The 26,876-nt window shown below is 44.1% G+C and overlaps 1 protein-coding gene across 2 annotated transcripts; it reads left to right on the plus strand.

Annotated features, from left to right (window-relative positions):
- The first annotated feature begins 80 nt into the window (after window positions 1-80).
- Ddb1 (damage specific DNA binding protein 1) lies at window positions 81-26,876 on the plus strand. Of its 2 annotated transcripts, XM_015987307.3 has the most exons (28): window positions 81-217; window positions 1,352-1,500; window positions 2,270-2,386; window positions 2,680-2,901; window positions 4,264-4,299; window positions 5,197-5,311; window positions 6,747-6,844; window positions 8,006-8,164; window positions 9,496-9,579; window positions 10,240-10,356; window positions 10,923-11,025; window positions 14,201-14,276; window positions 14,372-14,480; window positions 16,720-16,898; window positions 16,998-17,161; window positions 17,238-17,345; window positions 17,486-17,693; window positions 18,548-18,643; window positions 18,736-18,847; window positions 20,015-20,138; window positions 20,490-20,654; window positions 21,350-21,444; window positions 23,028-23,198; window positions 23,597-23,706; window positions 23,959-24,128; window positions 24,231-24,333; window positions 25,480-25,603; window positions 26,129-26,876. In XM_015987307.3, exons 1-28 carry the CDS (start codon window positions 157-159, stop codon window positions 26,210-26,212), a joined length of 3,459 nt encoding a protein of 1,152 aa, XP_015842793.1. In that variant the 5' UTR covers window positions 81-156; the 3' UTR covers window positions 26,213-26,876. The 2 variants fall into 2 exon arrangements, with proteins under 2 accessions (XP_015842793.1, XP_006993906.1); XM_006993844.3 differs by lacking the exon at window positions 4,264-4,299.

The following is a 26,876-nucleotide window of genomic DNA, read 5'->3' on the forward strand; positions in this document are numbered from 1 at the left end:
CCGCGCCCGGCCTCTCTGGCCTGCAACGTGTCTCAGGGGCGGAGGCAGCGGCTCCGGAGTTGGCTGCGTGAGGGTGGGGGTTCCCTGTCTGGTCGCTCGTGCCCATCTCTCTGTCGTCGCTCTAGCTCCCCACGGGCCCGCCCAAGGCCTCTCAACATGTCCTACAACTACGTCGTAACGGCGCAGAAGCCGACCGCAGTGAACGGCTGCGTGACCGGTGAGGCTGCCCCGGCCGGAGACCCCGGCGAGGGAGGGAACCCAGGCCACGGGAGGCTGGCGGCCCCAGGGGCGGCAGGAGCAAGACTTGGGCCCTGGGAATGGAAGGCGCTGGCAGCCGCGGAACGTCCCTCCCAGCTCGCGGCCTCAAAGGAGCTGTTTCACCACGCGCCTTTTGGGCAGCGGAGCTGCTATTGAGGGTCCCTTTTGCTCATAGGGGGTCACTTAGCTTCGAGGACCGGCCTAGGCCCGGTGGGACAGGGAGCGAAGTATGAGTTGTGTGTGCATGGTTGATTGAGCCTCGAAACTGGCCTCATGTGGTCAGGGGAAAGGGGAGATGATGATGGGGAGGGGGGCTGGGGGATCAGAATTTTCCAGTGGACGTCCAGGAGGTGGAGGAATTTGAGTTATTTCTGCACCCCCCTCAGGAGGGCGAGCGGCCCTCTCCAGACCCACCCTTTTGCCTGGGGGTGTTGTTTACTGAGAGCGCTGCTGGAGAACAAGGTTTGGTTGACCGGTCAGTGTGCAGGCTTTGCCTTGTTTGTGTGCATGGCTCTTTACAGGCAGTCACGTCCCCAACTAAAGAACGCTCATCCTGACCTCATATTTTCAGTTGACTGTTCAGCCCTCAAACTCGTGTATTTATATAAATGCTAATCATGATTTCAGAACAAAAGTTTTTTGTTCAGAGAACTACAGAGGGCTAAGAGTGGTATTGGTAGATTGCTCGGGAGGCAAAGGGGTGTGTAGACGACACAGAAAGCTCCGAGAATTTCTCTTCACTTTATCTTTCTGGTGAAAGTTCTGGGAGGCTTTGGATGAGAACTCAAGGAGACACACACTTTATCCATCAGCTTCAATTACAGTCTGCTGTTTCGATTTAGAAAGGAAAACCCAACAGAATCATCAGAAGGGTTTTCATGTACATAATCTGTGGAAGGACAGGCTGTTGCCCAGTACATACAGTACATTTTTTTAAAAGCCTGATTGAGGGTGTAGCTTTTTGTTGAATGTGTGAAGTGAGACATTGAGGTGCTGCATTTGGTGAGGAGGCAAGGTACTTAGGTAGACTTATTTAGAGGTACCTGAAAGACCCATCCTCCAGCTTCAAAAGTTAGAGGCTCTCTTCTTTCAGGACACTTTACTTCTGCGGAAGATCTGAACCTGTTGATTGCTAAAAACACAAGATTAGAGATCTATGTGGTCACTGCAGAGGGTCTTCGGCCGGTCAAAGAGGTTGGCATGTATGGAAAGATTGCAGTCATGGAGCTTTTCAGGCCCAAGGTAAGTGTTCCTAGTTGGGACAGACAATGAAAGAATCCTTAGTTGTGTGTTTTATATGATTCCTTGCGATGTGTGAAGGCTTAAGTAGAGAAACATTCTTCTTTGGGAATGGTGGTCTTTTACAAGCTTCCAATAAAGAGAGATTTATTAGGGAGAAAACTACCAAGTTGGATTTGTCTTGTTTTTGTTTTTCGAGACAGGGCCTCTCTGTGTAGCCCTGGCTGTCTGGAACTCATTCTGTAGACTGGGCTGCCTTCGACCTCAGGTATCTGCCTCTGCCTCCCAGGTGCTAAGATTAAAGGCATGCCCATCCCCTCCCAGCCTTATATCTGGTAAACATGAATGTTTTTGAGGACCATGTTAGTAAGACTTTACAGATCTATTGTCGCTTTCATTGTTATTACTACAGATTTTTCTCTCTCCATATACTTAGGTGAGGGGGAGCCATCCCATTCTTCTTTCAGAATTTGAATAGAGTGAGATGAATTTAAGATTAAAATAGATGAGTACCTTGCTTATAGAGCAGAGGGATGGAGAACTGTGATAGCAAGGACTAGATGTTTACCAGCTTCAGGTCTGGCTTTTTTTTTTTTTACATCCCCTTAGGGCATGTGCGAGCTTTAGTACATATTACAGGCTTACTGAGTATTTTCTCTGAGGGAGGGTAGAAGTTCTTTAAAAGCTTAGCATGCTTAAAGAATGTTTAAAAGGCTGAACAGGTTGTTCCTGTTTTTGAAAGAACTTGTGATGCTATAATGTTGGATTCCAGGGGGAGAGCAAAGACCTGCTATTCATCTTGACTGCTAAGTACAATGCCTGCATCCTGGAGTATAAGCAGAGTGGCGAAAGCATTGATATCATTACGAGAGCCCACGGCAATGTCCAGGTGAGATGGCTACTTCAGGCTGATTAGTTTTTCTGGTAGGCATGTCATTTAGTGATGAACAGTGAACTGTCAGGGTATCACACTGTGTGATCAGAGAAACAAGAAAGCCCACATGGCTTAAATTGTTCTGATAGTCCAAGTGAAAGTGAATGATTCACCTAGCCCCTCATGGGGAAAACAGATGTGTTGATGTTTGGGCTCCCTGGCCCAAACATCTGCCTGGGAAGGCATTGTACCCAGTGTCTTCTGCTTTGACTGTTGAGCTTCCCTAATTCCGGTTTTTTTTCCTACAGGACCGTATTGGTCGCCCCTCAGAGACTGGCATTATTGGTATCATTGATCCTGAGTGCCGGATGATTGGCCTTCGACTCTACGATGGCCTCTTCAAGGTCATTCCACTAGACAGAGACAATAAAGAGCTCAAAGCCTTTAACATCCGTCTAGAGGAATTGCATGTCATTGATGTCAAGTTCCTGTATGGTTGTCAAGCACCTACCATTTGCTTTGTTTACCAGGTACAGGATCTGAAAAGAGAGGGAGAAACTGGTTTGGAACGATGGGAGTGGGATTTTTGCCAAAGGAATGTCTGTCTGGATTTGGTAGCAGGGTAGGGAGAAATGTTGACTATTTTCTAAAACATTTTGAACAAAACAGTTAACGTGAGTCAGATTTTTTTTCCTTTTTTGCTTTTTTGGGTGTCATAGTACTTGTTTGGGGGCAGCAAATGCTCCTGGTTTTATAGCGGGTTTTAATCCTGAGATTATACTCCAGTTGTAGGCCTTGGGGATTTTATAGAGTGACCTAGTTTATCCTTTGTTTGACTCCTACCAGCATGTTAGAGGATTATAAAAACTTAGCTGTGGAGAAATGATTCAGAACTTGCCTTTACAAGCCAAGAGAAAATGTCTTGATAGTGCCTTACTTTAGTCTTTGAAAGAGGTTCATGTTTTGTCTAGCACTCACTTTCTGGTGACTTGCTGGCTCTTGACTTCTATTTTAGTCAGTGCCTAAAAGTTTAGCAGAGCTGATCCTGGGCAGCTGTTCTCGGGTTCAGCTTTGTTTAGTGGGGGTGGGGCACAGATCCAGACTAACATGCCAACATCTTGGTAAAATCTCAGCCTTTAACAAGGGGCCAGGCTGCATGAGGTCAGGTTACTTGCCTATGGTCGAATAAATGACGGAAGGAAATGATGGTCCACTTCTATGTAGAATGGTAGAGTATGTGCGCCTGAGAACACTCATATAGATAGCTCTGCAGAGTAATGGAGATGTGGTATGTGATGTTTTCTTATGTTTTTTGGTATCACCATAAATGCTATAGTCCTGAGACTGGTTAACATAAGCTTGAATAAAGCTGAAACTAGTTGAAGATAATTTTATTTATCTTACTAGCTATCAGAACTGAAATAAAAAAAAAACAACAACTTTGAATTTCTTTTCTTTTTTTAGTTTTGTAAATGTCAAGTCATTAAAACAATGGTGTTGACTACATGGGGCTGGCTCTGGCTCTGTCTGTTCCCAGGCCAGGGATGCCAATAGTGAATGCTCTTCACTTCTCTCTGTGTGTCTCAGAGGCCCAAATCCATCTTCACTTGAACTTTTTGTGAAGATGGGTCTTTCCCTACTTGTTGATGGAAAAGTTTTTATCAACCAAAAATGACTGGTTTATGCCAACAGTTGAAGTTGATGAAGTTAGGCAACTTCTGTGTGAAAGGTGCTCTAGCTAAGCACTTCATGGGCTGTCACAGTGGCTGAGATGTGCTCCTTGTCTTGAAACACGTGATTAAATTCCTTCCATGGTTTCTTAGACTTTGGTCTGAGCTTGATTGAAGCCATCTTCTGTTGGCTGAATGTCGTTTTCTCCCCCTGCTCTTTAGCCTCTTAAAGGTGACTTTGGCAGCCCCAAGACTGATGTGAGTCATGATTCCAAAAAAGGAGGGGAAGAGTCACGATTCAGAAAAAGGAGAGGAAGATGGAGTTGACAGTGGCGGGACTGAAGCATTTTTGACTACCTTTAAGGGAGCAATAAGTTCTATTGTCTCTGCGGTCACCTCTTCAGAATACTCTTGAGAATTGTGTCGAACAGGGTCTGGGTAGATGGCTCAGTGGTTAAAGAGCTTGCTGTGTGAGCATGAAGACCAGAGTTCTTATCCCCAGATCTCCATAGAGAGGACTGGTGGTTGTGGCAACCTGCCTGTAATTCCAGCCTCAGAAGGCAGAGACAGGGGCTCCTCAGAAGCAAGCTGGCTGTCAAGACTAGCTACATAGGCACGCTCTAGGTTTGATTGAGAGACCCTGTCTCAATAAGGTGAAAGAGCAATTGATATTTTCCAACATCAGCCTTGGACCTCCACATTCACTTGCACACCATGTGTATGTGTATCTACATACACGCACATAAAAAATGGGGAAAAAGGAATTACCAAAACAATTCTTTTTAATCACTTAGATTTAGCTTCATTGTCTTTCCCTCTTTAGTTATTTGGTAAATTCCTTGAGAGCAAGTGAAGAGTTTACAATACAATCCCAGGGTGTATCTCTCAGCTCTGTGTTACAGTGTGGCAGATTGAGTTTTCCATATAAACTTTGCTGGTTGCTTGAATTATTAGCAATAGCACATCTTAGACCCTGCAATCTACTCAGAAATTAATTACAGGCTCAGCAGGTGACTGTCACTATCCTGACAGATAAGGACAGGAAGGTTGGTGCGACAGGATTATCAAATCCTGGGTGGTGGTGGCTTGTCCCTTACAGGACCCATACAGTCTGGGTCTCCTTAACAACTAACCATTCCACCCTTTCCACCCAAGGACCCTCAGGGGCGGCATGTGAAAACCTATGAGGTGTCTCTTCGAGAGAAGGAGTTCAACAAGGGCCCTTGGAAACAGGAGAATGTAGAAGCTGAAGCTTCAATGGTGATCGCAGGTTGGTAGATTTGGGGGAAATTGTGTCCCCTATGTCTGATCTGGTTCCCTTCTTTCCAGTCCTCCATTTCAGTGCACAGTATTGAGCTTATGTGATTTTACCTCTCCTAAGTCTCTTTCCTAAATGTTTTTTTTCTTTCCTTTTTTTGCTATTTCAAGACAGGGTTTGTGTAGCCTTGGCTGTCCTGGAACTCACTCTGTAGATCAGACTGGCCTTGAACTCAGAAATCTGCCTGCCTCTGCCTCCCGAGTGCTGGGATCAAAGGCATGCGCAGCCACGCCTGGCCCATCTCTGAATTTCTATTTATTTATTTATTTTCATTTTTTTAATTTTTTTAAATTTATTATATATACAGTTTTTTGTCTACATGTATCCCTGCATACCTGAAGAGGGAACCAGATCTCAGTATAGATGGTTGTGAGCCACCATGTGGTTGCTGGGAATTGAACTATGGACCTTTAGAAGAGCTGCTGGTGCTCTTAACCTCTGAGCCTTCTCTCTAGCCCCCATTTCTGACTTTTAAGGTTGTATTTGTTCCTCCCCCAAAAGTATAACTTTGCTTTTGGGTGCAGGCATTGATTGTAAAACATTGAGATAGATTTGCAGCATGTCATGGCATTGTCTCATTGTTACCCTTAGTAACTGAAGGGAACCAATGGAGTTTAATCTGACTTCTCTCACAGATGAGGAAATAGGCCAGAGGGACTTGCCCAGGCCTGCACATAAATGGTAAAGCCTGGGCTAGGATCCAAGATGTCACTCTTCCCTCTTATGTTGTCCATCTCACCCAACAGGAAAGTTTTTAAAATCCTGAAATATTATGAACTCTTCTTAAAGGTGATCTCGATGGAAGGAGTTATAGAATCAAGCTAAGGAACAAGAGTAGAGACAAGGAAGCAAGTAAAATCCTTTTGTTAGAAAAGATCAGTGTAGGAGAGAAACTGGGCAGGGGTGGAGATGCATAGGGAAGAGCATTGAGAATATTCCCTACCCTTCTGAACTGCAGAGCACCAAGAAATTTTAAAAAATTGCCAAGTGCCTGTAGATTTAGTAGACTGAGGCTTGGGAATCATCTAGGAGTTTGAAACCAGTATAGGCAGTGTAGTAAGATTCCCATCTTAAAACAAACAAAAAAAAAAAAGAGTTCAGGACTAGGGTGTAGTTGAGTGTGGAGTATCTACTTAGCGTGAGGACACCCTGGGTTTGATGTCTAGCACCACCAACCAGGTAACAGCAGACCCCACCAAGGTTAGAGAATGACAAATCTAAGATTTCTAAGATAAGGCTCTCAGAAGCCTTCGTGTATGGTAGTATTTCTTAGGTTTTGATGCCCTTTACAATGATGATTGTCTTGATAGCTGGACCAGTGCCTTTGCTGCCTCTCTTGGCAGATCCAAAGTCTGAGCCTTTTAATGGTGCTGATTTTCTTCTGCAGTCCCCGAGCCTTTTGGAGGTGCCATCATCATTGGACAGGAATCAATCACCTATCATAATGGTGATAAATACCTGGCAATTGCTCCTCCTATCATCAAGGTGAGCAAGTGTTTTACCTTTTTCTTCCTTGTATCTTTATTTCCCTTGTTTTTGACTGGGCTCCTCCCTTTCTCTCCATCTGTCAGGAAGAGATTCATACATGTCTATCACACTGGTCAATATGTACATAGCATACTGGTTACTCTTGGGAAATGTAGAGTAAGTAGCCTGGTTTTGCTTAGCTTGCTGTCTAACTAGGAGAAATACTGCTTACTATTTTGAAACATTGCAACATTAAGAAGGGAAAGTTGGAGGTTTAGAATGTACTCAGCAGTAGAGTGCATACTTAGTATGTAAGAGGCTTTGGGTTTCGTCCCCAGCCATCGAGGAAAAGAAAAGAATTTTAGCAAATTCTATTGAATGTGGTGGTTTTAGGCTCAATACATTGATAAATTATATAGACTTAAAAAAATGAGTCATAATGGGGGCTGGAGAAGTGGCACAGTGATTTAAGAGTACTGGCTGCTTTTCTGGAAGACCCAGGTTTCATTCCCAGCATGCACATGGCAGTTCACAACTGTCTGAAAGTCCATTTCCAGAAGATCTGATGCCTCTTCTGGCTTCCATGGGACATGGCACATGTGTGGTATGCAGACATAACATGTATTCTGGCAAAATACCCATACACATAGAATTAAAAACTGAAATTATTCATAAAATTATAGGCTTCACTACTCTAAACCATGAAAGTTAGACCATAAAAGCTTAATCTTACTTTCTTTTGAGTATAAGTAATCTATGGCAGCACTTGTAGTGCAGTGAGTACATGTAACTGCTTATTCCAATTCATATGTAGGTGTGGGGTTTTGTTTTTATTTTTCTTTTCTGTGGTGGGGGGTTGAACCCAGAGCCTCCCACTTTACATATCCTAGCTGAAAGCTCTAATGCTGAGCTACTTGTTTTAGGTCTATGTTTCTCTTTTCCACAGAATATAGGAGTAAAAATTAAAGTATATTGATTGACCTCTTTAGAAAATTATCTTCAAAGTATAAAGGCTGCCTATTTACTGTCTTACATGTCTTATAATCTGACTGATTTCTTTGGTGATAAAAGTGGCTGAGTTTGGATAAGGCAGTGGCCAAGTAGGGTTTGGAAGGCATTACTAAAGGCTTCTGGTTTGGAAGATCCCAACTGTAATGGCTGTTCCCTCCTGGTTGGCAGCAAAGCACTATTGTGTGCCACAACCGGGTGGATCCTAATGGCTCACGATACCTTCTGGGAGATATGGAAGGACGGCTCTTCATGCTGCTTTTAGAAAAGGAGGAGCAGATGGATGGCACTGTCACCCTCAAGGATCTCCGTGTGGAACTCCTTGGAGAGGTATGACTTGTCCCTGCTTCTGTCTTAGTCACCCCAGATGTGTGGTCCTGCAGTTCTACTTTGGTAATTACTGTGCACAACACCTAGTAAGGGGTCATCAGTTCTACTGTGGAAGTTGGGTTTTGTTTTGTTTTTGTTTTTGTTTATTTGTTTTTGGTTTGAGGGTTTCTCTGTAGCCTTGACCTATCTCCGAACTCACTCTGTAGACCACACTGGCCTCGAACTCATAGAGATCCACCTGCTTCTGCCCCTCGGGTGCTAGGATTAAAGCCATGTGCCACCATGCCTGGCTTTTTGTTTTGTTTTGTTTTTTTTAGGGGGTGGGGTGGTGGGGAGGAGTTGGTTTTTGAATGAGTTAAATTAGCTGTGGGAGAATTTCACATGCAGCTGGATGGATATCTGAAGTGTAAAAAGAAGGTGAAATGGCTGGATTTATTATACACCTGTGATTCTAGCTCTTAGGCTAAGGCAGGATAATGGCAAGTTCAAGGCTATCCTGGGCTACATAGCCTGTCAGTCCCCTGTCCCGTGTGTGTATCCCCCACCCCCCACCCCCCACCCCTGCCCTGCTACTGTTAAAAATTTAAAAAAAAAAACAACAACAACAACAACAAAAAAAACCCAAAAAACCAAAACTGAAGACCTAGGCCCTCAGCATATATGTTATAATTGTGTAACTTGGTCTTCTTGTGAGACGCCTAACAGTGAGATCAGTGAGAGTCAGCGCTGTCTCTGACCCTGTTGCCTCCTTTTGAGATCCATTCCTCCTACCAGATTGCCTAATCCAGCATTAATGGAAGAGGAGTTGCCTAGCCTCACTGAAACTTGATATACCTATACCATGACTGGCTGATATCCATGGGAGGCCCCCCTATATCTGAAGAGAAACAGGAGGAGTGGATGGGGGCAAAGAACTGGAAGGGGAGAGGAGGGGGCACTTGGGTTGGGATGTGTATCATTGTACCTTGTTCATATTCAGCCTCTCCCCAGCCCTCTTCTGGCAAAGCTTAATACTTATGCAGTGAGTGACTTGGAGAGGTTTCCAATTATTTTGTGTGGACAAAAAGTGTTGGGTTTAAAGTTATTGCTTGGAACTAGCACCTACAAAATAAGTTGTAGGTTTTTCTGGGTGGAATGGTGTGAAAAGTGGACAGTCACAAAGTTCAGGGATGTAGAGACATGTGATTAAGGTAGTCTGGGGATCCGAAGAATTGTTTACTGTATTATGGCTTGTTGGGATGGTCTCTTAGGAGTCACTTGGTTAGGTAGGACAATGCTGGTGACCCTAAAGGGTTAATTCTAATTTCTCTGATCTACTGACTTCCTTCTAGACCTCTATTGCAGAGTGCCTAACATACCTCGATAATGGTGTTGTATTTGTTGGATCTCGCCTGGGTGACTCCCAGCTTGTAAAGGTGAGAAAATAACATCTTCCTAGTTTTCTTTTCATGGTACTCTTCATTAAATTCATGTCTCTCAGCACTTTCTTGTCTGTCCACATCTCTACTATCTACCTCTGCCTGATTAATTTAACTTCTTACCTGTGTCTTAATGGTTCTTTAGTAAACATGTCTGGCAGAGTGAAGGTCCCTGTACATTCAATGATAAACAGGACGTAGCGTCACCCTGAAGTGCATCATGGTCTAACGTAATAGATTATTCCCTTCTATTATATACAAATGTTGGACATTTCCCCTAGGAAAATGCTTTTAAATATTTTGATTAAATGATTTGTTTGTTTTTTGAGACAATGTTTTTCTGTGTAGCCCTGGCTGGCCTCGAAGTCACTATGTAGACCAGGCTGACTTTGAGCTCAGGCCTGGGATTTAAGGAGTATACCACCATGCCTGGCCTAAACATTAAAAATATTTACTGCTGATCTGATGCTTATGTATGAGACTTCAGGTTCGAATTTGCTCCCTGGTTAGTGGGGATGGCTTCGTTTAGCAGCAGCCCCTGTCTATAAGTATCTTTTGGAGTACAAAGGACAGATCTAGCAGGATTGAGAATGTCTTTTGGATAATGTGGACCTATTAGGGATGTTCTAGGACTAACATTATTTTTTTTTCTCTTAGCTCAATGTTGACAGCAATGAACAAGGCTCTTACGTAGTAGCCATGGAAACCTTTACCAATTTAGGCCCCATCGTGGATATGTGTGTTGTGGACCTGGAGAGGCAGGGACAGGGTCAGGTAAGGGAGTCCTTTGGAAATAGATGCTTGGTGGCCTGTTCAACTGTCCTTGCTTGCTTATATAGAATGAGGGGTATGCATTGGCAATAATATTAAGAGCCTGTTTACTAATCCTGATGACGTGAGAGTACCTGCCATTATTGTGTGCCTATCTTGGTATGACAGACACTGTCTATTCATTACCTGTAATTTCATGAGCACCTTGTTAAATGTATTCTTGGTCATCCCAAAAGTGGGATGAACTTAAGACTGAGAAAAATAGTCTCAGTCTTTGCTCAAGGTCACCTTGTAAGTAGCAAGTTATTATGTCTGACTCCAGCTCTTTGTAGTAAACCAGGTTCCAGGATCTAAGCAAACTTGCTAGGAGCAGTGATAGGAAGTTTTTGCTTTTTGAACTAGGATATCTTGTCTGCTTGGTAAATTTGAGGGGCTCTGGAGATCAACCTCTGCTAAGTCTGCAGTCTCAAATCTGGTTCCACAATAAGGGTTGTGGGATTTAGGGCTGGCATGGTATAACTGCCCAAGTCTCTTGAGGGGTTCTTGAGAAACCTTTTCTCTACTTGCAGCTGGTCACTTGCTCTGGAGCTTTCAAGGAAGGTTCCTTGCGGATCATCCGGAACGGAATTGGAATCCATGAGCATGCCAGCATTGACTTACCAGGCATCAAAGGTAGCCTCTGGTGAACAAAGGACACAGCTCTTACTTGAGTGACTTTGGCCTTTGGCTTCATTACATGTTGTGAAGGCATTTTGGTGAGAGCTAAAAGAAAACATCAGATGAGGAGTAAGAAAAATCATAGTGGCAGATCATGCATAGAAGTGCATGTTTAAAGTACAAACTTTAAAACAATGGTCAAAATTGGGTACTAGTATAAAGAAATGTGGAAGCAGGCACTAACTGTAAGGGAACTGATGGAAAAAGGAGTGAGACTTCTTAAGTATAAACAATTAATGCACACCTTTGATTCCAGCATTCGAGAGGCAGAGGTAGGAGATCTCTTGAGTTCTAGGTCAGCCTGGTCTACAAGGAGAGTTCTAGGACAGCCAGGCCTATGTAGAGAAACCCCCTCTTAATGGGGGAGGGGGCAGCATAACTTAAAACCATGACAGAAATGATACCAAACAGCTGTCTCATCAGCAAGTGTGAATGAGCTAACCTTACCTGTTATGAAGGAAAAATTATCACACTAAATCATACAGCAGAACCAGTTCAGAGTTGTGTTTAAGAGGCACAGCTTCAAAAAAGCAAGTCAGGCTCTAAACAGAGTTATGTGGATTTAGAAAGAAAGTGAAGATTTAACCAGAAAACTAAAGAATCAACTGAGATACTATAGACAATTCAAATGTGCTAAGGAAGCAGGTTATAAGAACATACTGAAACAGCTTTCATGTGAGCTCAGTTAATTAGAAGTAGAATTGAGAAAAAGAAACAATTCACACACAAAAAAATACCCCCCCCCCAAAAGCAAAAACACCCCAGACTCAAGGAATAATACTTTAAATAAGAAGATTGTGAAGCCTATTACAAGGAGAACTTTACTACGAAAGGATTAAAAAGTAGATTGTGTGATTGTGCAAAGGGCTGGGGGTATGGCTCAGTGGATAAAGTACTTGTCCTGCTAGTGTGGGGACTGGGGTTCAGATTCCTGGACCCATATAAAAGGTGTGACAGGAGGCAGAATCAGGATCCCCAGGGCAAATTAGCTAGTTAGAATAGCTGGAATGGCCGTTTCCAGGTTGAACAAGAGACTGCTTTAATAAATTAGATTGAGAAAGACACCCAGTCCTCCAAAGGCACATATATGTACATGCACTCTTATTGATTACATACACACATGCTTAAAAAAAAGAGTGACCTAGCCTGGTATGGTGGCACACACCTTTAATCCCAGCACTTGAGAGGCAGAGGCAAGTGGATCTCTGAGTTCAAGGCCAGCCTGGTTTACACAGAGAAACCTTGTCTTGAAAAACAAACAAGAAAAGACCAAATGAAAAAGATACACCAAGTCTATAAATACAAATCATAAAAATGTTCTTTAAGTTTCCTTTAATGCCTTTCAATAAAGATACCTACAGCTTTTTTTCCTTTGTTGACCTAAGTTAGTCCACATAGAAAAAGAATGAATAGTGAGGAAAATCTTTGAAAAGACCAATGAGAAGATGCTAATGCCCCCACACATTAAAACATGTTTTAGTCTAAGCCTCAGTTGAAATTGGTAGTCGGGGGTGGATGCAGCACAGTAGTAGAGCACTTGCTAGCATGGATGAGGCCCTAGTTTTGACCCCTGGTATTGCAAAAGGCGCACTTACAGTGCCCCTGCTGCTTGGGGGCTTTTACAGGATTGCTTGACCTTGGGTTATCAGAGCCAACCTGAGCAATATATCAGAACCATTAAAATTAAAATGGTTGGGTTGGTGCATGGATAGGCAGAGTCTATTGGGATTCAGAAGTCTAGAAACAGACATAGTTCCACATGAAAATGTGTTGTCAGTGGTGGCATTCCAGTTCAGTGTGACATCTATGAGACTTCAGTGGATAGGACTGAGATTACTACAGGCATTTGAGAAAGATAAGTTTGGGCCTGCTATATAAAGAACTAGCAAAAGACGTTTATGAATTTCTTTATAATTTTGGGGTGGGGAAGATTATTTTTTTGAAATATTGGAGATTGAACCTTGGTGGTATCCCTAGTTTTGAAAGATCCTGTTTCAAAAAATAGGTTGGAGAGTGATTGAGGAAGGCAGCCAGTATGAACCTCCAGCCTCTTATGTACCCATGTATTTGCATCCCTGCAAATGCACACACATTCAACAAATACAGAAGCAAAATATTAATAAGTTCAGCTCCGTGGAACGTTAAAACTTGTTCAGAAGCAAAACAAAAGCATCACTTGCTAAAGTCAGAATTGACAGTCTAGATAAAATAGAGTTCGTCTAAGAAGTTTTGTCTCCCTAACTTAAAAGATTTCTAGAAAAAAAAAAAAACCATCAAATCCTTGTTCCTCAAATTGGCAAAAGACTACTTACAGGTACAATAAAAGAAAAATATAAACCAAAAGTAAATGAGCTAGGTGTGGCATAAGGATATAGAGTGTGAGGTGAGCATGGGCTCCACAGTAAGACATTGTCCCTGGCATGTCCAGGCTCTTCCCAAAAGAAACAGCAGTAATCCTCTTTATCAGAAGTCTAAAACACATTGTTAACTGGGCTGTAGGAAGTAAACATGCTCATGCACTCCTTAAAGAGACTCATCACCAAGCCAGGTTTTGTGATTATCCCACAGCTTCTCCATGACCTTCATAAATATAAAGTGGGAGACAATGAGCTTACTCCTTATTGATACATCTGCCCAATTAAGTACTCTGGTACAGGAAATGAGACAGTCTTGATAGAACTGTAGCATGTATTATTAAATTAAAAAGCAAGGTGTAGGACACCATATGATAAGCAATTTCACATTTGTATTTGCTTGTAATACAAATCTTATTTCCCTAGTAAAAACATGAATATGAACAATAAGTCCTGCTGTTTACTAATTTTGAGGATAGATGAGAAGAGGTGTAAGGTGAGACTTTGTATGTACTTTTTAAAAAAAGCTGCTGCCGGGGACTTAACTGGGGCTTCACATTCTAGGTAAATGCTCTATTATTGAGCTATGTCCACAGCAAAACTTCAGTTTTTAAAATATGACTTCTTCAGAGTCTATTTTAAAAGAAGGAACAGAATGGATTTCAACTCAGGACTGTGTGACTCAAGGATTTCTGCCCCTCTCATTGCATAGGATGCCCCTCTTGGGTGCTGGTCCATGGTATACCTCTTTATGCTTTCTTTATTCCTTGTTCCAGGTTTATGGCCACTGCGGTCTGACCCCAGTCGGGAGACTGATGACACTTTGGTACTCTCTTTTGTGGGCCAGACAAGGTAAGGACAGGTCTGGTGCTGCTCTACTTATGGGATGAAGGTGTAAGGTTGGGAAGCTGGTCCCAGACTGATCTGAGCCTTCCATTCTGCTGCAGAGTTCTCATGCTAAATGGAGAGGAAGTGGAAGAAACAGAACTGATGGGCTTTGTGGATGATCAGCAGACTTTCTTTTGTGGCAACGTGGCTCATCAGCAACTTATCCAGGTAAAGGGTTAGAGGGGATAAATGACCATGACTTTGATCTGACCTAGAATGCAAGAGTAGGTGCTACTAAATTTTAAATTTGTTTTTATGGCACTATAAATAATGTAGAAGTTCTGGGGGCAGGGAAAGCTGAAAATACCTGATTTCTTGTTATATAGAGGTAACTGTTAAACTTTGAAGTAGATCCTTTTAGCTTTATTTTCCTCTCATCGGCACATGGATATCAATTCACATTTTCTTCTATAGACTGGGATTATGATAAATATAATTTTGTTTGATTTTAACACTATGTCTTTTTTTTTTTTTTTTTTTTTTTTTGGTTTTTCGAGACAGGGTTTCTCTGTGTAGCTTTGCGCCTTTCCTGGGACTCACTTGGTAGTCCAGGCTGGCCTCGAACTCACAGAGATCCACCTGGCTCTGCCTCCCGAGTGCTGGGATTAAAGGCGTGCGCCACCACCGCCCGGCTTAACACTATGTCTTTTGAGACACTGTTTTCTACCTTAATTTTAACACTGACAAAAATAATTGTTTTTTGTTTGAGACAAGGTCTCTCTCAACATAGCCCTAGCTGTCCTGGAACTCAGTATGTAGATCAAGCTGGCCTTGAACTCATAGATAATCCACCTGCCTCTACCTCTCAAGTGCTGGGATTAAAGGCATGTGCTACCATGCTCAGCCCTATACAATAATATTTAGGGGAAAAGAAGAGAAATAGCAAAACACAATGAATGACAACAAAAAAAATTTAGTCATATGTTAACCACCCATATTACTATTGGCAGGCATTTGCACATATTAATTATGCAAAGCTCTTGCTGGTCTATGCTTGGCATCAGTCTTCACAATGGGGCAAATGACCATCAGTCTGTTTTCCATGAGAATTTGGTTTCTGAGCACCTTCCCAACACCCATCCATCTTTTCAGTTTGGGGTGACCTGATACCTTTCCAATTTTTATATTCTCCTTCTCATTGCCATCCTCAGGGGTCTTTCCAGTGGTAGGCAGGATATTTGAATGCCTTAGTATTAAACAGCTATTCCATCTTTACCTACTGGTCTTCCTGTAGCCAGCTGGCAGTAGTAGTTTGCTGAAAATCCAGAGGGCAAGCTCTGTTGGTTTGTGGGCCAGGTGTTGGAAGAGCCCAGATAATGAGTGCTTGCTTTGTCAGTATTATCTGAATATTTGTGTGACAATACACTGGCTTACCTATCATTAAAAAGCTTTCATTTCTAGTCATGATGGGTAAGATGAATTAATAATCATATGTCATCCTGCTTTTTGGTAGAGTTGTAAAATAAATACATGCTTCATTTTAGGGAGTAGGGTTTAGCTCAGTGGTAGAGTGTGTGCTTAGTATCCAATAGACCCAAGCACCAAAACAAATTATAGTATAGCTTTGCAGCTATTGCTAAGGAACTTTAAATCATTTTAGTAACTTGTGCTCAGTAGAGAACATGGATATATTAGAGATCTGATCTTAAGGTTAAGAAAAACTGAGCCTGGTAGTCCCTGGGTCTGAGCCCAACTTTCTGAGTGTTGCACTTGTCATTGCCTCAGCAAACTTCTTTTATAAAATAGGCAGATATACACACACAGTCTCCCCCATACACAGGTATATAAGCATTAAGTAGCTTTAGGTCAGTTTCCTTCAGTTAAACTATGGAGAGACTTTGGGGAAAGTACACGCATTTGCCTTTCCAGGTCCTTAAGTCATCCATGGATTCAACCAACTGTGGATTTAACAAAAAAAAAAAAAAAAATTGTGAATTGTGTCTACTAAACACAACACACACACACACACACACACACACACACACACACACACACACACACACACATACATTGCAGTGTGTGGGGGTTAATGGTATCATTATTCCCTAAGCAGTGTTTATCCAGCATTTACATTGTTTTAGGTATTATAAAGTAATCTAGAGGTCTGGGCACATAGACATAGTTCAGTGGTAGAACATTTAATGCCCTAGGTTTAATCCTCAGGTCCAGAACAAGTAATCTAGAGATGATTTATAGGATATGTAACGATATGCATAGGTTTTGTGCAAATACTATACCATTTTATGAGGGATTTGGGCATTTGCAGATTTTGGTACCCTTGAGGGTCCTAGAACCAGTGGCTTGACTGTATGGCAGAAGAACTGTAATTTATTAGTGTTTTAACTAGGGGACAGCACTGACCCCTTTTTGCAAATGGCTTGGAGATACATACCTGTTCTTTCTCTAGATCACTTCAGCATCTGTGAGGTTGGTCTCTCAAGAGCCTAAAGCTTTGGTCAGTGAGTGGAAAGAGCCTCAGGGCAAGAACATCAGCGTGGCCTCATGCAACAGCAGCCAGGTGGTTGTTGCTGTGGGAAGGGCACTATACTACCTTCAGATCCATCCACAGGAACTCCGGCAAATCAGGTGCGTGTGTGTCTTTATGTCTGCTTAGTATCCTTTCTGCTCTGTGGAGCTTTGATCCCTGGAATCCTTCCTCTGCCATATTCATTCTTCTTTGTTTAGCCACACAGAGATGGAACATGAAGTGGCTTGCTTGGATATTACCCCATTAGGGGACAGCAATGGGCTGTCCCCACTTTGTGCCATTGGCCTCTGGACAGACATCTCAGCACGTATCTTGAAGCTCCCATCCTTTGAACTACTGCACAAGGAGATGCTAGGTGGAGGTACGTGCTGTTGGTATCTTGGGTTAGGATCCCAGGCAGGATATGGAGCAAGAATTCAAAGTCCTTCTTTCCACAGAGATCATCCCTCGATCTATTCTGATGACCACCTTTGAGAGTAGCCACTACCTCCTCTGTGCCTTGGGAGATGGGGCTCTTTTCTACTTTGGGCTCAACATCGAGACAGGTGAGAAAAAAGGCTTGAGAGGGGCCTCTTTCAGAAATAGGGGGTGTGGGTGGCACTGTTGTTAGCCTTGGAGTGTGACTTTGAGCCTTACCAGGCAGCTGTTGTCCTGCTTCCTTCCCTCCTCCTGCCTCTTTCTGCAGGCCTGCTGAGTGACCGTAAAAAGGTGACTTTGGGCACCCAGCCCACAGTGTTGAGGACATTCCGTTCTCTTTCTACCACCAACGTCTTTGCTTGCTCTGACCGGCCCACTGTCATCTATAGCAGCAACCACAAGTTGGTCTTCTCCAATGTCAACCTCAAGGAGGTGAACTATATGTGTCCCCTCAACTCAGATGGCTATCCTGACAGGTGAGCCTGTTTTCTTAAGCAGGAGGCGTTGACTGAGGGCATTGTGGTGCTTCTCCCACCCTCAGCCTCCCCATCCCAGCCTAGGTTTTCCCTAGTGTCCAAGTCAATAAATAGCTGTGATGGGAAATGTGGGGTGGGGATTTTTATTAGAAACATCTGCAAACTTTTTCAAGGCTGTAAGTATATGAGTGCGGTAGTATAATCCTGAAAGAACAGCACAGGGATTTTTGAGTCCTGAGATTCTGAGGTGATTAGGCTTTATAATTTATATATTCCAAGAATTTTTCAAGTGGTTCACATGATTAGTTAAGTTTTAGACAGGGTCTTTTTTGGGGGAGAACATGGAGAATGACAAGGTTTCACTCTATAACCCTGGCTGGCAGGGAACTCATAGAGATCCACCTGCCTCTGCTGTCTAAATGCTAAAATTAAAGGTGTGTACCACCACACCTGTCATTTTAATTTAGAACTATTTTAATTTAGAATTAGATTTAGTGATCATTAAGTACTCCCCTAGTTCCACTCAGCAGCCATGGAGGAAAGTGCTTGATAGAAATAAATTGCAAAAAATACTGAGGGGCTGGGCCAGCCAGTGAGCCCTTGGTAAGTGAGATTCACTCTCCTACCTAGAGTTGTGATTCTCAGCCTTGGCTGTACTTTAGCCAAAACTGTTAGGTCTGCTCAGACCAGTTATGTAAGATTATCTCATTGGTGGGCCAGGCATCAGAATTAGGTCTTCCCAAGTGAATTGGCATGAGTCATCATTAAAACTGCTTTGGAGCAAGCTGGTGTAGTTCTGTCTTGGGAGAATTCTTCCTTGTGAAGTCACTCTAAATTGCAACCCTTCTTTCCAGTCTGGCATTGGCCAATAACAGCACCCTTACCATTGGCACCATCGACGAGATCCAGAAACTCCACATTCGCACAGTTCCTCTCTACGAATCTCCCAGGTGAGTGTAGACCAGGGAAGAGGCAGAGGGGCTCTACCGATAGTGTCTCGGACTTTTCTGAGTGGCACTGTTGTGCCATACTTGTTTTGCAGGAAGATTTGCTATCAGGAAGTGTCTCAGTGCTTTGGGGTCCTTTCGAGCCGCATTGAAGTCCAAGACACTAGTGGAGGCACAACTGCTCTGAGGCCCAGTGCCAGCACCCAGGTGAGGGCAGTGGGCAAAGAAGGGTGGCAGTAGGAGTGGGCAAACTTTCTGTGAAGGGTGAGATAGGAAATAATCCGCCTTTGCAGGATGTGTGGACTCTGACCCAACTACCTACTTTTTCCATTATATCCTCTAAGGCTGTGCTTAGCTGGGTTGCAGTAACACTTTACGTAGAGAGATGGGTGTGTGACTCAGTGGTAGAATACTTGACTCCATTGTACAGGCACTGCCTTCACTGCCCAGCACCACATACTCAGAAACAGCCCTCCTTCCAAACTTGACAGCTGTTACTTGGTAAACTTACCAACTGAGCAGTTCTTCTATCAGTTGGAATGCTCTGCAATGTGTGCAGTTTAGGGTAGAGTATTAACAGACAATAGTGTGGTAATGAAACTCAGTAGAATTGGTTTTGAGGTTTATTATGTGACCTAAGTTGGACAAAGCTAACCTTGAGGGTTTGGTGGGTGTTTTTTTTTTTCGTTTGTTTGTTTGTTTTTTGGACTGTGAAACAAGGGTTATAAGGTAACCTTAAGAGGTACATAATTAAGAAAAAAAAGAGGTACATAATTACATGGAGATAGTGGTGGATTAGTTTTCTTCCATGTGTTTTTGCTTCTTGCTCTACACATCTGATAGGACTACCTCCTTAATCCAGAGTACAAATATCTTCTCTCCATTTATATCTATGAGAGTTTTTGTGAACACAGATGGTGTGTATCATGTATGTGCCTGGTGCCTGAGGAGGCCAGAAGAATATGTCAGATCCCCTGGAAGTGAAGTTGTAGAGCCACTGTGTGGGTGCTGGGTCCTCTGTAAGAGCAGCAAGTACCCTTAGCTGCTGAGTCATCTCTCCAGCCTCTTCACTCCATTTTTATTTGAAGTGACTTTTCTTGTTGATGGTGGAGTTCATCTTTTTTTGTTTTGCATGATTGACTTGCAACATTGCTATTGAATTGTCTTCCATGATCCTTCGATTTGGGGCCAACATGTCATTTGCATGTATGATCTGGCTCTTTACCTTCAGGTTCCAGCGTACTCTCTGAAACACTCTGTTCATCAGGCTCTGCTGCTCTGCCAGCATCAGCCTTCTTGTTCATACTCCGCCTTGTGCACCTCCAGCCCCTGTTCTGCTTTAAGAGGGATGGCATGCCTTTTCTCTGTCGGCAGGCCCTGTCCAGCAGCGTCAGCTCCAGCAAGCTTTTCTCTAGCAGTACTGCTCCTCACGAGACCTCGTTCGGAGAAGAGGTGGAGGTGCACAACCTCCTCATCATTGACCAGCACACTTTTGAAGGTGCAGACAAGCTTTTCTGTCCTTTTCACCTACATCCTGTCTGTAAACTAGCCTGTTCTGGGATCTAGAATGTTTCTGGATCCTGACAGGGTAGTAGACTCTCCTAAGAGAAAAAGCAAGATTGGGGGTGGGGTAGAGAAAACACCACTGTCACCTATCAGTTGCAGTAAATTTGGAGCATTGGGCATCCTGTCATTGGCATATGTCAGTGGGAATGGACAGTCTGAAGAAGCAGGGGCAGCAAGTGGCTCATGTTGTTATACTACCTAAGCCACAGCCTCATAGGTGCATGTGATTGTGACGGGGAGTGGAGGTAAGTGTCATCAATCAGTCACCTCTCTCTTCTCCTAGTGCTTCATGCCCATCAGTTTCTACAAAACGAGTATGCCCTCAGCCTGGTCTCCTGCAAATTGGGCAAAGACCCCAACACATACTTTATTGTGGGAACAGCCATGGTATATCCTGAAGAGGCGGAGCCTAAGCAGGGTCGTATTGTGGTCTTCCAGTATTCAGATGGTGAGTGGGCAGTGTCCCGATTATGAGGGGTATGAAATCCTGGGAAGGCAGGTGGCTCTTAAGATCTCAGTGCCTAGACAGGATTATTTGGAGTGGGAGGTGGATCTTGGTACCCACTAGAGTCACTCCTATTGTCCTGGGACTGTGCTTCATGTCAGTATGCGCTGATTCTGTTAGTTAGTCTTCCTTCCTTCCTTCCTTCCTTCCTTCCTCCCTCTCCTTCCTTCCTTCCTTCCTTCCTTCCTTCCTCCCTCTCCTTCCTTCCTTCCTTCCTCCCTCCCTCCCTCTCCTTCCTTCCTTCCTTCCTCCCTCCCTCCTTCCCTCCCTCCCTCCCTCCCTCCTTCCCTCCCTCCCTCCCTCCCTCCCTCCCTCCTTCCTTCCCTCCCTCCCTCCCTCCCTTGGTTTTTTTTGTTTTGTAAGACAAGGTTTCTCTGTATAGCTTTTGAGCCTGTCCTGGAACTTGTTCTGTCTATCAGGCTGGCCTCAAACTCAGACCCGCCTGCCTCTGCCTCTGCCTCTGCCTCCTGGGTGCTGGGATTAGAGCCGTGCACCACCACCACCTGACCTCTTGGTTTTTCAATTGAGAGAGGTTGCAGGCAAATTTAAGCCAGAGAGGCAACCAGGGAATGCTCTTAACTAGGTAAAATGTGGGCTTATAAAAGAGACTGAAGAGTATCTCTCCTCCTATCCCCCAGGAAAACTGCAGACCGTGGCTGAAAAGGAAGTGAAAGGGGCTGTGTATTCTATGGTGGAGTTTAATGGGAAGCTGCTTGCCAGCATCAATAGCACGGTGAGGTCTTATTCTTCAGGTTGCATACTCTTGTCCCTCCCTTAATGCTGTTAGGAGTTGTATGTGTGTTTTAGGGATAACAGAGGGGTGGGGATAGAGAGTGGACTCTGAGCTGGAAATAGGGGTTGATCTGGGCTTTGAATGGACTCGGTTATGGGAACTCCCATGGTTTGGTTTGGTTTTAGATTTGACTTTTTGAGACAGTCTCTCTGTGTAACTCAGGCTGTTCTGGAACTCAGCTATGTAGTTCAGGCTGGCTTTTGAGCTCACAGAGATCTGCCTAACTTCTCTGGAGTGCTTAGATTAAAAGCATGGTCCACTATGCTGGATCTAGGACTCCCCATGCTTTTTTATTATATCCTGAGTACTATGGAGATTAAGCAAAAGGTAAGGGCTGTGGCCTCTGTAGTGAGTTATACCATATTAAAAGAATGTTTGATTTAAACAATGAACTAACTCTTATTATTCTCAGTATCTTTTAAATACTAGTATATAATTAGGGAAAATGTGTAGCTTGGTGGTTATATTGGAAGGACCTTTTCTGTGAATTATAACATCACCAAGGATTATAGCCCTGTTGTAGGGGGTGGAGTGAGAGTTAGATGACTGTTTGAAAGTGTGTCAGGGGATGTGAACTTCAGCACTGGGAACACAGCTGAAAACTGCTGAGGGGACAGTAGAAGGTGGTCGTTCACTGCTAATGAATAAGAAAGGAGGAGGGAATGTGGTTAGTGACCTTGCTGATGGCATTTGCTAGTCATTGCATTTCTTCCTAAAGATTCTTCAGAGTGCAAATTTGCGGGGGCTAGGACTTTGAAAAAAACTTAAGAGATCATGGCTTAATACATTGTGCCAAGGAGTTTATAGATGTGCAGAAGCTGTGGTGAGATTATCTGGAGCCTGAAGGATCTCCTAGGGAGGCCTGTCAGCTCAGATAAGTTAATCTTGTGGAGCCCTGGGCCATGCTGAATGCTGGTTGTGAAGCACCTTCGTTCTTTGGGGAAGAGGTTGAAATTAAAGGATTGCAAAGGAAAAGAGAAATAGTAGAGTTTTTTGTTTTTTAAACCCTCCTGGGGCAGCCAGAAGTGACCATAGAATCTAGGTCTTCAGATTCCTCTATCACTAGCATTTTTTGTTGTATTTTCCCATTGTTTGTTTTGCTCATTGGGTTCATACAAAAAAATTCAGGAATGAACAAGTTTGAGAAAGGTTCAGATAGGTATTATTTTTCCTTTCTGATTAGGAAATTGTGTAGATGAATTTTCTCTTTTTAGGGATATTTCTGCAGCTTAGTTACTAGACTTTACCCACAAAAAGACAGGATGTTTACAGTGTTAAATTTACATGATCATCTCCTTTACTTAGACTCCTTTTATGTTAAAAAAAAGACAAACTTATTCCTAATTTTTTATACTCACTTTATTTCCCTATTTCAGCAGTATACATACTGAAATAACGGTTCACTCTAATACCATGGAGACTGATTTCCAACCTACCCTGCTCTGTAGGGAATGGAGGATTGAGTGGGGGACAGTCATTCCCCAAAGGCTGTGCTCTCAGGCTTACACCTTGTGCCTTCCCAGGTGCGGCTCTATGAGTGGACCACAGAGAAGGAGCTCCGCACTGAGTGTAATCACTACAATAACATCATGGCCCTCTACCTGAAGACCAAGGGTGACTTCATCCTGGTGGGCGACCTCATGCGTTCAGTGCTGCTGCTGGCCTACAAGCCCATGGAAGGAAACTTTGAAGAGGTAGTGCAGGACTTGGGCTCAGACTTCTTGCATACAATATGACTCCTTGCCAGTGTTGAATGGCAAAGGATAGTCAAGTCCAGTGGTGAGAGTCCTTCCTCAGCCACATTCTATGTCCATTAATTTTTTTCAAAATCCCCTCCCCTACCTTGTCGATCCTGAAATCAAATAGGCTCCATTTCTGGGAAATTATAACCACTGACCTGTGTTGGCCAGTTTTAGGGTGTGGTGGGGAGGGAACGGGGTAGGACTGAGAGGTAATCTCTAAGGTGGCCATTATTATACACAGGGCTGCACCTTCTGCAGGTAGGGCCTTGGCTTCTGACCAGAAGCTTGATGAATCTCAGAATAGTTCCATGTACACTGCATTTTTTTTCAGATTTCTTGTTTATTTTCAGATTGCCCGAGACTTTAATCCCAACTGGATGAGTGCAGTGGAAATCTTGGATGATGACAATTTCCTGGGAGCTGAAAATGCCTTTAACTTGTTTGTGTGTCAGAAGGACAGGTGTGTGGCCTTCACAGGAACATGGCTAGGGCTGGGCCTCTGGGTCTGTGGAGCTGAGCATGTTGGGTGCTGTATGGGGTTCAAGTGTGGCCCTTGATGGGTAGAACTTCCTTTCTAAGACTCAGAGGCTTTGTAGACCACCCTCCAGATGTTCTGCGAGGATATTCAGCACTAGTGTCTTGTCAAACATGGCCCTGCATTGAGGCCTCCTTAGGGAGCTGGGCTCAGAAAGTGACATCTCCTGTCTTTCAGTGCTGCCACCACTGATGAGGAGCGGCAGCACCTGCAGGAGGTTGGTCTCTTCCACCTGGGCGAGTTTGTCAATGTGTTCTGCCATGGCTCCCTAGTTATGCAGAATCTGGGCGAGACTTCCACCCCTACACAGGGCTCCGTGCTCTTTGGCACAGTCAACGGCATGATAGGTAAGATCACTCCTATAGGGCACACTCAGCTGCAGCAAGCTTGTCCCTGGTTTGTCTGGGCTCTAGAGTGCTCTATAGCTCACTGCCCCTTTCTTTCTTCAGGGCTGGTGACCTCACTGTCAGAGAGCTGGTATAACCTCCTGTTGGACATGCAAAACCGACTCAACAAGGTCATCAAAAGTGTGGGCAAGATCGAACACTCCTTATATCCTTCCTGCCCAGAGTACTCGTCTACTGGGAGCATGTTCCAGCACATGGAGAAATCTGTATTTGTCATGAGCTGTTTCTGGAAATGTTTTACTAGGTTTTTGTACAGAACAGGGTTGTTTTTGTTTTTAACTTTATGTGTGCATAAGGAGGGCGGGAGTCAGCCTCAGGTATCATTCCTCAAGAGGTGTCCACCATGGTTTTGGGGGCATTATCTCTTACTGGACTCTGGAGCTCGCTGTGTAGTCTAGACCAGTTAGCCAGTGAGCCCCAGTGGTCCTCCTGTCCCCGGTGCTGGGATTATAAGCTTGTTTCCCATGCTTGGCGTTTTACATGGGTGCTAGGGGTCAAACTGAGGTCCTCCTGCTTGTGCAGCAAGCACCTTATTAACTCAACTGTTTCCTCAGCCTGTCTTTGAATTGTTGTGTAAAATTTTCAGGCACACACAGTAGTAAAGAGGTAGTGGTGTAGTGAATCCCCACAGTGAATTGCACCAAGCTGTTGGTCCATTTTGGAATGTACAGTTACGTTGAATTCCTCTACCAGGCCTACCTTAAAGAGAGCTCAGGTCATGTAGGAGCATATTCTTTGAGGGATCAAAAGAACAGGGGAGAGTGAAGAAGCTGAAACTCCAGAAACTAAAGGATCAGCCACCCAGGGACACTAGAATTCTTTCCTGTGCGGAAGCAGTTCAGGTCCTCCCAGGCAAGGCATGAAAGAGCTCCTGCTTATGTGACTGGCTCAGGGAAGGTCTGGGTGTTTTGCTCACATACAAGACTTTGGGTAGCCTGCTGTCTCCCTAAGCATTAGTTTTCAGGGGTCTTAAGGCTAGACTTGATGGGTGTGATATGGACATCAAATTCACCTGTTTTTGATACCATCCATATTTAATTCACTTGTTTTTGAGACCATCCATATTTGTCTGGCTTTGCCGTAACTTTTTAAAGGTACCCCTAACTGAGAACCATTGGGTTAAGCATTAATTTTACATTTCTTTCAATTCCAAAACTGTCCAAAAGTAGTATGAGTTGTAGTAGAAACAGATTGTTTCCCATTCCACTTGTGATTCTCTTGCTCAGAGGTGGGGATGAGTGAGATCAGGGATGTTTGCAGATAAACTACATTCTTTAACTCACCTGTCCACCTGGAGATCTTTTCACACTGAGCGGAAGACAGAACCAGCCACAGGCTTCATCGATGGTGACCTGATTGAAAGTTTCCTAGATATCAGCCGCCCCAAGATGCAGGAGGTTGTGGCAAACCTTCAGGTGAGCTGTACTGTGTTCATGCTAGGCCTTGTCAACAGGTGTTATTCCTGGAGACTTGATGACTCCAGGTTTTTTCTCCTAGAGTTCATGGGGCTGGTGGCATTTTGTGGCCCTCCATAATGCTCACCACCTAAAGAGGAATCTAAGGAAAATGTGTAATTGAGGCTTGTGAGTGGATAGCTGTGTATTAGGAACTCTTCTGAGTTAGCCCCTCCACTTTAGCAAGAGGCCTGGGCTCTCTGGCAAAACCAGAAGGTAGAAGGTGGAGTTAAGTTCCAACAAAAAGTAAGCTTTACCAGTTCTGGAGTTCAGGAGGGCTCACCAGGGAGGGGGCTCCTAGGAGGGAACATTCAGTAGTGGAAGACTCAGAGCCAACTTGACTGACCAGATCCCTAAGGGCTAGGGCCAGGTTTTTGGTGAAACTTTTTTCCTTGTTGGAGCAATGGTGGCCAGTGGGCATCTCCCGGCCTGCTGAGGTGAGAGTACCTTCTTGTCTACATGGCCCTTCTCTCTGTTTCGTTTCAGTATGATGATGGCAGTGGTATGAAGCGGGAGGCGACTGCAGACGACCTCATCAAAGTTGTGGAGGAGCTAACTCGGATCCATTAGCCAAGGACAGGGGCTCTTTTCCTGACCCTCCCTCAAGGCACTGCCTTCCTGTCCTCCCCTCCCTTACCCACCCTTGTTTTCTTGGCATGGGAGGCTTTTCCCTAAGCCTCCTGACCCTAGAGCCACAGCTGACCTGTGTGGAAACAGGGCTTTTTATAACTAAAACCAGTTCACTAGAGACCTAGGGATGGGCTAAAAGTGGAATATTTTCTCCCTGGATTTTTACCAGCCATCACCTTGGACCACCAAGCCTTGAATGGTGTTGCCAGTTGGCTTCTTCTGGGGAGGCCTTTTGCCGCTCTTTGGCCAAGAAGCAGCTCTGTGCATGTATGTGTGTGATACCCACACTCATGCTTTGTCCTCTACTGTCTTATGTAGGTTGTGGGTCTGGGGAGGTTGAGGTAGGGGGAAGAGGGTAGAGAGGGTTTCATTGTCTTGGAAGTGAGAGCTTCCTTTTGCTTTCTTCTCTTGCCTCTGAGAACATCAGCCTGAAGGCCTATCAGGCCATGGGCTGCCTGAGTGGAAACCTGGGATGGTGGATAATTCCCAAGCCACAGCCCTTTTGTCTCGGGGAACTCCCTTCTTCACAGAGAAGGAGGTAGGGGGCTGTGAATTGGTTGTTAGTTTCTGAATTTTACCAAATAAAGTAGAATCTAAGAAAAAA

The sequence above is a fragment of the Peromyscus maniculatus genome, chromosome 1 (genome assembly GCF_049852395.1).
Source record: "Peromyscus maniculatus bairdii isolate BWxNUB_F1_BW_parent chromosome 1, HU_Pman_BW_mat_3.1, whole genome shotgun sequence".
In the NCBI taxonomy this organism is placed as follows: Eukaryota; Metazoa; Chordata; class Mammalia; order Rodentia; family Cricetidae; genus Peromyscus; species Peromyscus maniculatus.

Coding starts and splice junctions, on each gene's coding strand:
- Ddb1 (XM_015987307.3), top strand. CDS start 157: ATGTCCTACAACTACGTCGTAACGGCGCAGAAGCCGACCGCAGTGAAC. Junction 20,139..20,489: donor TGACCAGCACACTTTTGAAG/GTGCAGACAAGC, acceptor CTCTTCTCCTAG/TGCTTCATGCCCATCAGTTT. Junction 23,707..23,958: donor TTTGTGTGTCAGAAGGACAG/GTGTGTGGCCTT, acceptor CCTGTCTTTCAG/TGCTGCCACCACTGATGAGG.